This window comes from Hemitrygon akajei, chromosome 12 (assembly GCF_048418815.1).
Source record: "Hemitrygon akajei chromosome 12, sHemAka1.3, whole genome shotgun sequence".
Taxonomy (NCBI): Eukaryota; Metazoa; Chordata; class Chondrichthyes; order Myliobatiformes; family Dasyatidae; genus Hemitrygon; species Hemitrygon akajei.
This window is the reverse complement of record NC_133135.1, coordinates 32,882,201-32,895,733: the sequence shown is the minus strand read 5'-3', so window position 1 is coordinate 32,895,733 and position 13,533 is coordinate 32,882,201. Positions and strand designations below refer to the sequence as shown.

The following is a 13,533-nucleotide window of genomic DNA, read 5'->3' as shown; positions in this document are numbered from 1 at the left end:
GTTCCTGTTGTGTCATATACTACTATACAGGCACAGGCAACACAGCATTAAGAGAATTGATCACTAAAATTACAAGAAAAGGAAGTAGACTATTCAATAATTGGAAATTGTATCCAATAATTGCAACACACGAACCTTCATGATCTCTAGCAGGGTAAGATTGTTACACAGGACCAGTTCTTCATAGAACCATTAGCCCTTTTGATTTTAGTTGAAGGAAAGTTTCCTTCTGGAAGCATAGCATCTCGGAAATGAGATGTAGATTAGAACACATAGCTCTCGTGATTCTTAAATGCAGAAACTTGCACTGTGATTTCATTGCAAGTGAATATTCTGTGCACAAGTAAGGTCAGCCTCTGATCGGCAGTTCTGAAAAGAATAAAAGGAAAACTGAGAGACACCATAAGGTACAGACACCTCGCTTTATATACATCCAGAATTAAGTGGCTATTCAGATAAATACAGTTCCCCCATTAAAAATCATTAAAATAAACATTTATAGTGCCTACAGTAAAACATGTCCACAAAATTTCTCAACATTTGAGTATTTTTTTTACATTTTGTGTGTGTTTGTGTGTGTGTGTGTGTGTGTTTGTGTGTTTTATTTTTTACATAACAAGCAAATGCACAAACGGTCTTGTAGACCTTACTATGATGACTGAGGCGTCACAGACATCACCTCTGGAAACATAAGCCTATGAACAAACATATGCCAATGAACTGCTGGAGTTCAGCCCTTGACGGCATTATTTATACATTACATACACAAAACCAAAATTGTCCTTTCTGTAAAATATATTTTAAGTGACCTTCACAAAGTGCAGGTTATCTAAGTAGCTGCAAAAGCTCTTTATAATGAAACATTTTACAAGGCCACGTAGCACAATACAATTAATGGAATTCACTCACTTTTATTTTTTATTTAAATAGTTGCTTTGCACTTTCCCTTTTTGTAAGAGGCAAGCTTCTCAGTGGCAATACATACTACAGTTCATTTACTAACTTAGTTATTTACAAAAATCAAACAATCCACAATTAGTGTTTTGAAAAGTACCCAGAGTCATTGGCATTTATGAATTTCAGCATGATAGCCCAATTGAAATTTATTAATGATATTATCAATATTATTTTTTTCATTCTTACCTTCTGATGCATTGGCAAGAAAAATATTGTGGAAGTTTCTGCTTTTTAAACATTAATACTGAACTATTCCTGCTGTTCTAGAGACTCTAATTCAGTACACCATTACAGCCCCTCATTAAAAAAAAGTCTAGGGCTTGCTAGGTTCAATTCATATTTTGTTATAAACAATATTAACTTTAACAGCAATAGATTGGTTGTGAAGTGCTATGGAGTATTCAAAAAATGTGAAAGGTGCTGTGTTTTTTTAAAAGACAAGTTATAACCAAATATGCCCTTCTGTTATCTGCAGATGAAATGAAGTTAATTGTCTTTTTATCATTTAAATTTAAAACCAAATTCAGGAGGTAAACAGATAGTGCCCTAAACTTCTATTGCCCAAGTTTTTATTCAATGTTGGACCTATTGATATATTTAGTTTTGCTGATACAGGTACTGTGTCTTGGAGCTGGATTAGTATTAAAGATGTTGTCAAAGTCTAATGAATATTTTGCAGTGTATGAAGCAGGCACATGCAATCAAAACTGCTTCATTTCTGCATAAACAGGCATCTACACTAAAATCAACACAGAAGCAGAAATTGCTTAATTTATTTGAAAATGCTGATGTTTTAAATTTAATGATTATCTTGGTCCTGTATGTTTTTTAAGCACTGAATTGGTAATTACTTTTTTCATGACCCCCAAACAATAGTTCTACAAAACCACATATTGTTGTGAAGAGTTCAGTGCCAATTGGTAATTCTAATGGCATAGCCACCACTCATCAGTTTTCATATCTCCTTGATGTCAGTGCTTTGAAGTAAGGAACAATTTCTTCCATCATGTTCATCTTTTTGGATTAAATCCTTTGGCTGATATTATATCAATTTCTTTTCTTACACAGATAAATCAGAAGGTAGTCAAAAATATCATTATTTAACCGCAGCTAGGTGAACAATTTTATTCAACTAGCTTCCAGGATGCAAGTTGGACTGCCTCTTAAATGTACCTAATGGAAAATTGTTGATATTGGAATCTTATTAAACATATCCTCCTGACATGAAGAAATTGCTTGTGATTACCTTTCAAAGATTTAAAGGTATGATAACACACAAAAGTACTGAAGGAACTCAGCAGGTCAGGCAGCATCTATAGAGAGGAATAAACAGTCGATCTATTGGGCCAAGACCTTCATCCTGATGAAGGATCTCAGCTCAAAATGTTGACTGTTTATTACTCTCTATAGGTGCTGCCTGACCTGCTGAGTTCCTCCAGCATCTTGTGTTTGTTACTCTGGATTTCTAGCATCTGCAGAATCTCTTGTGTTAAAGGAGTGAAAATGGTTTAGGTGTATAAATACATGTTCTCCTTTTATCGTATATAGTGTAGTGAGGAATGTATATATTTTTATCTCTGTGTTCCTTACCATTTCTCATGCAAAGTGAACAACTCCACCTTGTTATTAAATTAATTGCATACATGAATTGTATTTGGCTAAATTAGTATCAGGACCTAAAATACCCTCAAAGTGGATTGATAGTTCACTATGCCTCAAGAGCGGGGGGGGGGTGTATTTAAGAAAATTTGCAGTTTATGTAGGCTAGATCATATTTTATGTAGTAAAACATTCTCCTGCTAAGGACTCTGAGTTCTTTGAATTCTATATTTTTGAACATACTACAAACTGTGGCAATTACTGAGGAGCAAAACAAAAACAAGATTTTTTTTCTCACCATCTGGGTAAGGCAACACTGACTTAACACACTGCTCATCAACACAACTGACATAATTTACATTTCAGAGACAAAAATGGTTATCCTTTTCGATATTCTATCATGGCTCAAGCTCACACCTCACTAACCTTCTGTAAAATGTAAATAAAAATGCTTTAATCTGTACAGCAATTATCTTACAAAGACATTATTATTTATTTAGAGATACAGCTTGGATCAGGCCCTTCCGGGATTCACAGTTCTATCACTGTAACAATTGACTACATACCGATGTACTTATCAATACACCCTTCCTCCTAATGCATTGACTTAGGCACCAAACCCCAGAGGCTGAGGAGTGAAAGGATGTATTTGAAGACTGTGCTGTCTCTCACTGACTGTTTTGTGTATGATGGTGCTCAGTAAAAGTTTTGGATCATCTACAGTCAGAAAAAGACTGACCTAACACAGACTCCTGACATTCAGGATACACTTTTGTTTTATTATAACTTAGTGCTGACATTATCTTGAGTATGGGTTTCTTCTTGTTTGCATTCTGTCTAGGTTATTCAGAAAAAATAGACGAGTTGGGATTTTGAGCTGCAGTGAATTACTTTCACAGTAAATTGTCCCAGTGCTCGTCAGTACTGGGAAGCAGAATATATCTGGAGGAAAGTCAGTGATGTCAATACTGGGTTTGAATTCCTTGGGGTAGAAGTTTGTTTTGGGTCACTGAAGTGAATGGGTGATATTGAATCAACTGCATCTTAATACGTGGGATAAAATCGCTATTTCAGTGCAGTGACTGGAATTTAATATTCAGCTTCTTGTTTTGATAACCACCTGTTTTGTGATGTCTTCAAAAACAACACTCTCTGCCTTATATTTTATTCTGAATTCAATATTATCTTTGGGTATTTTTAAGACAGGGACAGCACCCAGCGTAAAATTTCCTCCGCACTGCCCTCTGTATTGTGGCTCATCAGTAGAATCATTGCATTGTTCATTCTTACCAGGTTCATGTGATCAGTGTCTATGAGTAAGAGAACTCAGAACCAAAAGTCCATTTTGAGCTGGGTTTGGATTTCACTGCTGGAGCTGAAAGTGCAATGTTTGGCTTCATTAGCTTCACCCAATACTTGTGGAGGAAACACTCTCAGAAGCTCATGGTTGTAAGTGAGAAGCTGTGATGTTAGTCCCATCTCTACCTTAGTTTTCACTAATGTAATATATAGACCCGAACTTTTGCCTGGAGATAATTTTGTTAGTTCACTTAGTACATGCTCTACAAGAGAATGATTTTGAAGCATGCTTGGGGACTTCCAATAACAGATAATTGATTATAGGAGTGAATTGATGGATAGTGTATATTCAAGTTAAATAAAGCTTATTTTACTTGGTTTAATTCATCCACTAAAAGAGGAGACAGGCTTCATTCCAAGGTGCTTGTCTGCCAATTAGCAACTCTAGTTTTTAGACAAATATGAACAAAATGGTTTTGATATAAACAAGAACAGTAAGCCAGATAATGGTATGTGTAGATTTTAATTAGTAAAAATTGCAAAGTGATACTGAAAATCAAAATAAAACTGCTGATGCTGGTGTCACATAAATATATCACTGTTCACTGAGTTTACTTCTCTAATATATAGCTTTATGGATCTTCACCATCTTGTAATAATGGGGAAATGGGCACAATAATAAAGATGTGATTGTTTTCAACTACAGAATGAGCTTTTTAAGGAATACTAGCAGTTTCCGTCAGCCAATGACATAATGGGCCAAGGGAAATTGTGGGGTTGATAAAATCAATCAAGGGATTCTTTATGGGGCAGAAAGATTAGAAAAAAATCATTAGTATAACATGCAAATTCAGTGATGCCATTAACAGTGGTTATGGGAATCTTGATTTTGATACATTGACTTTAAGCATGCGGTTATGACAAGAACTATTTTTATCTGATATATTTTGTGCCTGGGGAAAATCATAGGATCTTCAATTGACAGTTATTGATAATGAACTTATGTGAAAGCCATGTTTGAATCATTTCACATTGAAATTACAATTATAGATCTATTAATTGTTATCCAAAAGCATAAACAACACTTCTGATCAAAGAGACCTACCAGGAGAGAAACTGAATTAGTTATTGCTGACAGTTAATTCTGCTACAGACCCAAACTATCTGTAAACTGGAACCACCATGTTGTGCCAAGTTATAAGTATTTTAGTAGTCACATTTGGACCCAAGATTCTTAAATTTTACACAGGAAACTGATCTCTGGTAGTTACTGTAGCAAATAGACAAGATGACCTTTTTCTATTCCACACCTTCCCTGATCACTGTCTCACACCAAACCAATTGACAAATATCTATTTTATTTCCAATTTTATTTTTTCTTCACCAAGGTCACCTAATACTATTCTTGTTACTTGAATATTTCCAAAGGTGTTGAGAAACTCATTCAAATAATTAATAGTTTCTGACTCTATCCCAGCTGGCCTCCCATTTCCCACTCTCCATACACATCAACATATGCTAACTGGCGCCATTGCATTCAACTATCAACCCCGTGTTCTGCGGCCTGTGCGATACCCAATGCAAACTGTTTCTCAGTTCTTAAACTTTAATTATTGTGTTTCTATCCAGCCAAGATTGACGTTTGGGAAATTTCACTCTAGATTTAGGCTTCTATTTCAGCCTGAAACCTTTGACATAAACTCCCACCATGGACCTAATTGATGTGAGAAAACTGCGCGTTGTAAAGAGGGAGAGGGAGTAATTGGACGGGGGTGTGGTTGAGTGCAGGAATGTCTTGGGAACCTCGTCGACCAGTCTCAATAGATCCTGCCACCCAATTCCAAAGAGCACAGCACTGTGGAGGGATTCCTGGGTTCCAGCAACTAACTGTTCCCAGTGCATGCATTTTCATATTGATATCAAGAAACGTGTATCCTAATAGATCCTATGGATTGTTTCGATAGTCTCGGTTTAAATGTGTGGAGTATTGCCTTGCCGGATCCATTTTTTACAGCAAGGCTCTGCTTTTAGAGAACGGAAATGCTATTTTGTACAGTTGTAGGATACCTTGGATTATGGAACTAATTCAATGACCCTGCAGTTTTCAAATGTGTTGTTTAGGCAGGAGATTCCAATAATATATTCTCGCCTTAATAATGTGTATGTGAACACTACATGTTCCCCATCTGTCTCACAATCATTGTTATGTTTCTGCTCGCAACGATAATGTGGACGTTGATCCAGAAACACAGCAGAATGCAGACACAGTTTATGGTTACTTGGATTATGTGGTACAGAGCCTGATTTTGAACATTTAAGCAGGACTTTTCGGAATGCAGAAGAGTTGTATTGGTAGCGACCTGTAGTTTACATACTGACTCGGAAGGCTAGATATTTTGTTAGTTGAAATCGGCCTTCATTTCCAGCTTATAAATGACACCGATTGATTTTCTACCTCTACTTGCCGTTCTGGTGGTCTACATTCTGGTCAGAGGTCGTAACATTACCCCTAGAACACACCTTATATAAAGACGATATTTGTAGTGGACGCAATTGTGAAAAGACACGTTAGCAAGATTGAGATGTAATTTTGTTTTGTCAATAGGAATAAATTTCTTGATGGACTTAAACCCCAGCCCAGCCTCTGCTTGAGTAGTAGAGTTAACCTCTGCTGCTGGCTGATTGCTTTTGTAATCGATGCGAGACGGAAGTGAAAGCTCGGTTGGAAGGGCAGCGCTTGAAATCGCGTTCCAAGTGCTGTCTTTCACACTTGGAGACATTAAAAAAACTTTAAGACGTAATTTTTAAGTCTTATTATCGGTGCCCTGTAAAATATATAAAAAAATGCAAGCGATTATATTTACTTTTGCTTCCCGTGCCCACCGATAATTTACTTAAAGTAAACGGCCACCAATTACTTCAGGAGATGTTTCGACGATCTTCCCAACTCAAATGTCTGCGCGCTAAGTTAATTTAGTCGGGATGTTGTGATACTAATTGTCTTCTGAAAGGGCACTTATTAAAACTCATCGTATAATTGCTTTAATGATAGCCTGGCACTAATGCGAAGTACCGATTTTTTATAAGTACGACCTGAAATGATTTGCAATAGGTTACTTTTAACTTGAAGCTGGACTAATGAGATCTTTTTCAGAAGAACGTGCTGATTTTAGCTTTCCCGTACAATTAACTATTTGGTAATTCCTGTTTTTAGGAATTGAAATGCAATGAAGTTTCTCTTTTGCATATGCTTTTAAAGCATCTTGCTGGAGCTAGCAGCATCCAGCTAGTCTTAGATTCAATAATATCTTGCGTTGCGGTTAAGTCTTCATTCCGAAGTGAGAATTTCTCACATTCTCTTGTCAGTTCGGTAAGCTGTCAAGCCCCAGAGAGGCGGCGTGCTGCTTGGCTCGAAGCCGAAGGTTTTCAATGCTCGTGGTTTTGCTGTTGAGGTTGGGCAGCGCGCTGGATGCCTGCAGGATCGGACTGGACCACACTTGCTGGGCGTGCGACAGCGACTGATAATAGGACTGGCAGTGGAGAGAGCTGATGGGTGCTACGTTCATATTCATGCCCAGGTATGGCATGGCCGGAGGGCTACCCATGTCAAAGGAGGAGTAATGAACCAGGTTGTTGGTTGCTGCCATGTGCTGACGGAACTGCTCTTGCAGTCGGAACAAGCTGAGGGGAGACGAGGAGTATGAGTGGGTTTGTACCACATTACCTCCAGTGCTGGACGCCGGCGTCCCCGTCGTGTTGATGGGCGAATCTAATGAAAGCAATGAATACAGCACAGATTTAGCTGGGGTACAGCCTTCCCTTACGTGAACACACAGAAGGTTGAATTATTGTATATAACATAACACCTAAAAAGCTGCGACCGTCCGCTGCTGTTGTTCCACGCCAACATCGAAATACAGTGAAAATGCAGAATATTTTCTAATGCTTTAACAGGTTTGTCTTCACCGGGACTACAAACTGAGCGCATAACCTGACCACAACAGTAGCTCCTCTAACAGTCCCCAGCCTCTCGGGCGGCCATATCCGCACCCGATGTGTCGAGCTGCAGCTCCTAACGGACCGCGTTAGGGAACTGGAGATGCAGCTCGATGACCTTCGTCTGGTCAGGGAGAGCGAGGAGGTGACAGAAAGGAGTTACAGGCAAGTGGTCGCACCGGAGTCACGGGAGACAGTCAAGTGGGTGACAGTCAGGAGAGGGAAAGGGAAGAGTAGGGTACTAGAGAGTACCCCTGTGGTTGTACCCCTTGACAATAAGTACTCCTGTTTGAGTACTGTTGGGGAGGGGGGACAGCCTACCTGGGGGAAGCAACAGTGGCTGAGCCTCTGGCACAGAGTCTGACCCTGTGGCTCAGAAGGGTAGGGAAAGGAAGAGGAAGGCAGCAATGATAGGGGAATCTATAGTTAGGGGGTCAGACAGGCGATTCTGCGGACGGAGGAAAGAAACTCGAATGGTAGTTTGCCTCCCAGGTGCCAGGGTCCGGGATGTTTCAGATCGCGTCCACGATATCCTGCAGTGGGAGGGCGAACAGCCAGAGGTCGTGTACATATTGGTACCAACGAGGTACGTAGGAAAAGGGAAGAAGTCCTGAAGACAGACTACAGGGAGTTAGGAAGGATGTTGAGAAGCAGGACCGCAAAGGTAGTAATCTCGGGATTACTACCTGTGCCACATGACAGTGAGTACTGTATAGGAATAGAATGAGGTGGAGGATAAATGCATGGCAGAGGGATTGGAGCAGGGGGCAGGGATTCAGATTTCTGGATCATTGGGACCTCTTTTGGGGCAGATGTGACCTGTACAAAAAGGATGGGTTGCACTTGAATCCCAGGGGGACCAATATCCTGGTGGGGAGGTTTGCTAAGCCTACTGGGGAGAGTTTAAACTAGAATTGTTGCGGGGTGGGAACCGAACTGAAGAGACTGGGGAAGAGGCGGCTGGCTCACAAATAGAGAAAGCTTGTAGACAGTGTGAGAGGGAGGATAGGCAGGTGCTAGAGAAGGGACGCGCTCAGACCGATGGTTTGAGATATGTCTTTTAACGCAAGGAGTATTGTGAACAAAGCGGATAAGTTTAGCGCGTGGATCAGTACTTGGAGCTACGATGTGGTGGCCATTACAGAGAATTGGATGGCTCAGGGACAGGAATGGTTACTTCAAGTGCCGGATTTTAGATGTTTCGGAAAGGACAGGGAGGGAGACAAAAGAGGTTGGGGGCGTGGCACTGTTGCTCAGAGATAGTGTCACAGCTGTAGAAAAGGTGGACATCATGGAGGGATTGTCTACAGAGTGTCTGCGGGTGGAGGTTAGGAACAGGGAGGGGTCAATAACTTCACTGGGTGTTTTTCATAGGCCGCCCAATAGTAACAGGGTAGGGATATCGAGGAGCAGATAGGGAAACAGATCCTGGAAAGGTGTAATAATAACAGAGTTGTCGTGATGGGAGATTTTAATTTCCCAAATATCGATTGGCATCTGCTTGGAGCAAGGGGTTTAGATGGGGTGGAGTTTGTTAGGTGTGTTCAGGAAGGTTTCTTGACACAATATGTAGATAAGCCTACAAGAAGAGAGACTTACTTGATTTAGTATTGGGAAATGAACCTGGTCAGGTTTCAGATCTCTCAGCGGGAGAGCATTTTGGAGATAGTGATAATAATTCTATCTCCTTTACAATAGCATTGGAGAGAGATAGGAACAGACAAGTTAGGAGAGTATTTAATTGGAGTAAGGGGAATTATGAGGCTATCAAGGCAGGAAATTGGAAGATGAAATTGGGAGCATATGTTCTCAGGGAAAAGTACGGAAGAAATGTGGCAAATGTTCAAAGAATATTTGTGTGGAGTTCTGCATAGGTGTGTTCCAATGAGACAGGGAAGTTAGGGTAGGGTACAGGAACTGTGGTGTACAAAGGCTGCAATAAAGCTAGTCAAGAAGAAAAGAAAAGCTTACAAAAGGTTCAGAGAGCTAGGTAATGCTAGAGATCTAGAAGATTACAAGGCTAACAGGAAGGAGCTTAAGAAGGAAATTAGGAGGACCAGAAGAGGCCATGAGAAGGCCTTAGCGGGCAGGATTAAGGAAAATCTCAAGGCATTCTACAAGTATGTGAAGAGCAAGAGGATAAGACATGAAAGAATAGGACCTATCAAGTGTGGCAGTGGGAAAGCGTGTATGGAACCAGAGGAAATAGCATAGGTAGTTAAAGTATACTTTACTTCAGTATTCACAATGGAAAAGGATCTTGGTGATTGTAGTGATGACTTGAAAAGCTTCAACATGTAGGTATTAAGAAAGAGGATGTGCTGGAGCTTTTGGAATGCATCAAATTTGATAAGCCGCCGGGACCGGATGAGATGTACCCTAGGCTACAGTGGGAGGCGATGAGAGGCTTTGATCGTGTGGATAGTCAGAGGCTTTTTCCCAGGGCTGAAATGGTTGCCACAAGAGGACACAGGTTTAAGGTGCTGGGGAGTAGGTACAGAGGAGATTTTTTACTCAGAGAGTGGTGAGTACGTGGAATGGACTGCCGGCAACAGTGGTGGAGGCGGATATGATAGGGTCTTTTAAGATACTTTTGGATAGGTACATGGAACTTAGAAAAATATAGGGCTATGTGTAAGCTTAGTAGTTTCTAAGGTAGGGACATGTTCGGCACAACTTTGTGGGCCGAAAGGCCTGTATTGTGTTGTAGGTTTTCTGTGTTTCTAAAGCAGATTTTTAAAGGTGACTACCGTACCTGTAACGCAAGGTAAAATCGGCGTCAACAGATCCACCCGTGCGTCCGCGTAAATATCCGCGAAATCCCCGAACATATGTAATTGGCAACAACTAGACAGACGGATTACTTTGGAGAACCTACCGTTAGGGTTGTTAGCCCTAAACTGAACTCCGAACTTGGAAGACTGGTGGACCACTCTTAATCTGGCCTCTACCCCTTGACCTGTTTGGCATGGGTGACCCTACCAAGAATCGAGGCACAAAGCCAGATTTGTGTTCCAGATGCTGGGAGAGTCCAGTACCAGAGGGCATGGTTTGAGAATAAGGGGTAGGTCATTTAGGACAGAGTTAAGGAAAAACTTCTTCTCCCAGAGAGTTGTGGGGGTCTGGAATGCACTGCCTCGGAAGGTAGTGGAGGCCAATTCTCTGGATGCTTTCAAGAAGGAGCTAGATAGGTATCTTATGGATAGGGGAATCAAGGGATATGGGGACAAGGCAGGAACCGGGAATTGATAGGAATTGATCAGCCATGATCTCAAAATGGCGGTGCAGGCTCGAAGGGCCGAATGGTCTACTTCTGCACCTATTGTCTATTGTCTATAAAGCCCTGACTCCAGCCAACATAGCTCTCCGGGCCAAGCCTCCAAACCCTACGACGAAGTTGTGGTCCTCTTGGAGGGAGCTCTGGTAAGGGAATGCATCACTGAGCAGACAAACGCGTACAAGAATGGTTTCTAAACCTCCACGATGATGTGAACATTTCCGCGAAATCCAGCGAATCCCTGCACCAAGTGGAGAAAACGCAGTGGGAATGATATTGAACATCTGGCGTTCGTGCAGCAGGGAGCGAAGTACTGCGCGAACAGTGGAGGATGTAAGACATATCTCCAAGTTACCCTCTCGTCTCCTTTGGCTTCTCTGCTGAAAAGTCTACAGTTCCTTCTGTAACCTTACTAGTCAACGGCGAGCCCATAAAACTGGAGAAGCATCAAGCCGTCCTTGATACGGCAGAACTGACTAAAAGTGTGCGTGAGAGTGGGGTTATTGATTAGGGAATGAGAGCCATGGGACCGAGGTACTGAATGCTGCAGTGTTGGCATATGCGGGCAAAATCATGGTTGTCCGGAAAGATTGCCACTGAAGCCTATATCAAAGATCATCCAGAGTTTTGGCTTGTTTTACTTTCAAGTCTCCGGTGAGGCGCAATTAATTCAAACCCTGCATTGCTAAACGCACCTGGAAAGCACAAAAATCACATAGCTTGCACCCAAACAAAGAACTCATCAGTACTGACAGCCCCTGGCTTCACTCGTCTGCATTCGAAACCTGATGAGCTGTCAGAAAACTAATCATTGGAAATAAGATCTTTATCTGATCAAAACCAACGTGACACCGACGCCGAGAGGTTGAGCGGAAAATCCCATCCAAACTTCTCAGACTTCCACTTCATTAACGGGAATTTCGAACTATTAAAGTGCCGAGCTCTTCAGACTCGAGCTGGCGGAGAGACCAACGGAGGGTGCGGGCTGGAGTCGCAGACTGCAGTCGACGAGGCTAACCGGGTCACACCGAAGTAGGCCAGTCATCAACGTGCTTTTTTTACATGGCTGTCCTCAATCTCGAGCCAAGACATCTATCTCACAAGGAGGCCGCAAGACATGGGCCTAGTGTTTAGAAGAATGAGGAGGGATCTTATTAAACTCTACCGGATACTGAAAGACCTCGATGGAGTGGATGTGGAGAGGATGTTTTCAGTAGTGGGAGAGCCTAGGACCAGAGGACACAGTCTCAGAGTAGAATAGAGATGAGGAATAAACTCTTTAGCCAGAAGGTGGCGAGGCTATGGAATCATTAAAGGGAAAGTTGATATGCTCTTGATTTGTAAGGGGTTCAAAGATTACGGGGGAAGGGCAGGAGAATGGGGTTGACAGGGGAAATAAATCAGCCATGATCGAATGGCGGGGACAACTCGATGGGCGGAATGGCCTAATTCTGATCCTACGTCTTACGGTCGTGTGGTCCTATGGATACGCAGCAACTGAAAGCCAAACGAACTAGTTTTCACACTTCGGAGGTGAAGTAAAACACTTTTATTCTCCCTCACGGCTCTTCGGCTAATCTAGATGAAAAACTGGTGGATCGGTGGAAATGTTTTCCTTCCCAATCATCCTTTGCTACCAATCTCAAGAACTGACCTTTTCCGACTTTTATAGGCATACAGACCTGAATGCATACCCGTTCTGCAGGAGACAATTGTTTTTTTTTTGCACGTTATATTTGATTGAACAGCAAATACTAAACCGCAGAAACATCACTCTGCGCATAGTTCGTTTGTTCGACCAATTGTACTATTGAATGAATAGGGTTATGCTGGAACTCTCTCCAGATCCCAGTGGTTGGGATCCGACGTCGATCCGAATTTGATCGGAGAAGAGGCTTCGGTTTCTAGAATCCCGAATATTTTAAGCAATGAAAAAAGTTTGGAGAAATTTGGCATTTATGAAGGAATGTGCAAATTTGAGAGCACAGTCTATATAAATTCTATTGTCAGGAACTCTGGTGGTTTTAAATGACAAACGGATTGGGAATCGGAATGTAGTCACCTCTGCACAAGAGCTTGACCCCCGAGTGGGGAATCTATCCCACTTCTGAACAGATTAGACCTAGTCAGGAGAATAAGAATTGTTTTAAAAAGCAGTCCATCTCTGAGCAGGTCGAAGGACTAAGCAATCTCTGGACTGGAGTCCGAGTGGATCTGAATTGAACAGCGGGCAATCTGCAACCACCATTTGCAGACTGGGAAATGTTGAGAGCCAAACATGGTGAGCGGGATAACGAGGAAGATTAATTTCAAACCAAAGCCTACTCCAGATACTTAAGTTCAGTTGTCATACGCTACAAATTGAGAAGCTTTGACTTGGAAATAGATGGAAAGATGAGGCATTT

At 41.5% G+C, this 13,533-nt stretch overlaps 1 protein-coding gene across 2 annotated transcripts in view; it reads right to left on the bottom strand.

Annotated features, from left to right (window-relative positions):
* Positions 1-403: 403 nt before the first annotated feature.
* LOC140736854 (diencephalon/mesencephalon homeobox protein 1-like) overlaps positions 404-13,533 on the bottom strand; it is a 60,218-nt gene continuing 47,088 nt past the window's right edge. For both annotated transcript variants that reach the window (XM_073062849.1, XM_073062848.1), the window contains exon 5: positions 404-7,624. In XM_073062849.1, the coding sequence (XP_072918950.1) occupies positions 7,218-7,624 (407 nt within the window). In that variant the 3' untranslated portion in view covers positions 404-7,217. The remainder of the gene's footprint in view (positions 7,625-13,533) is intronic.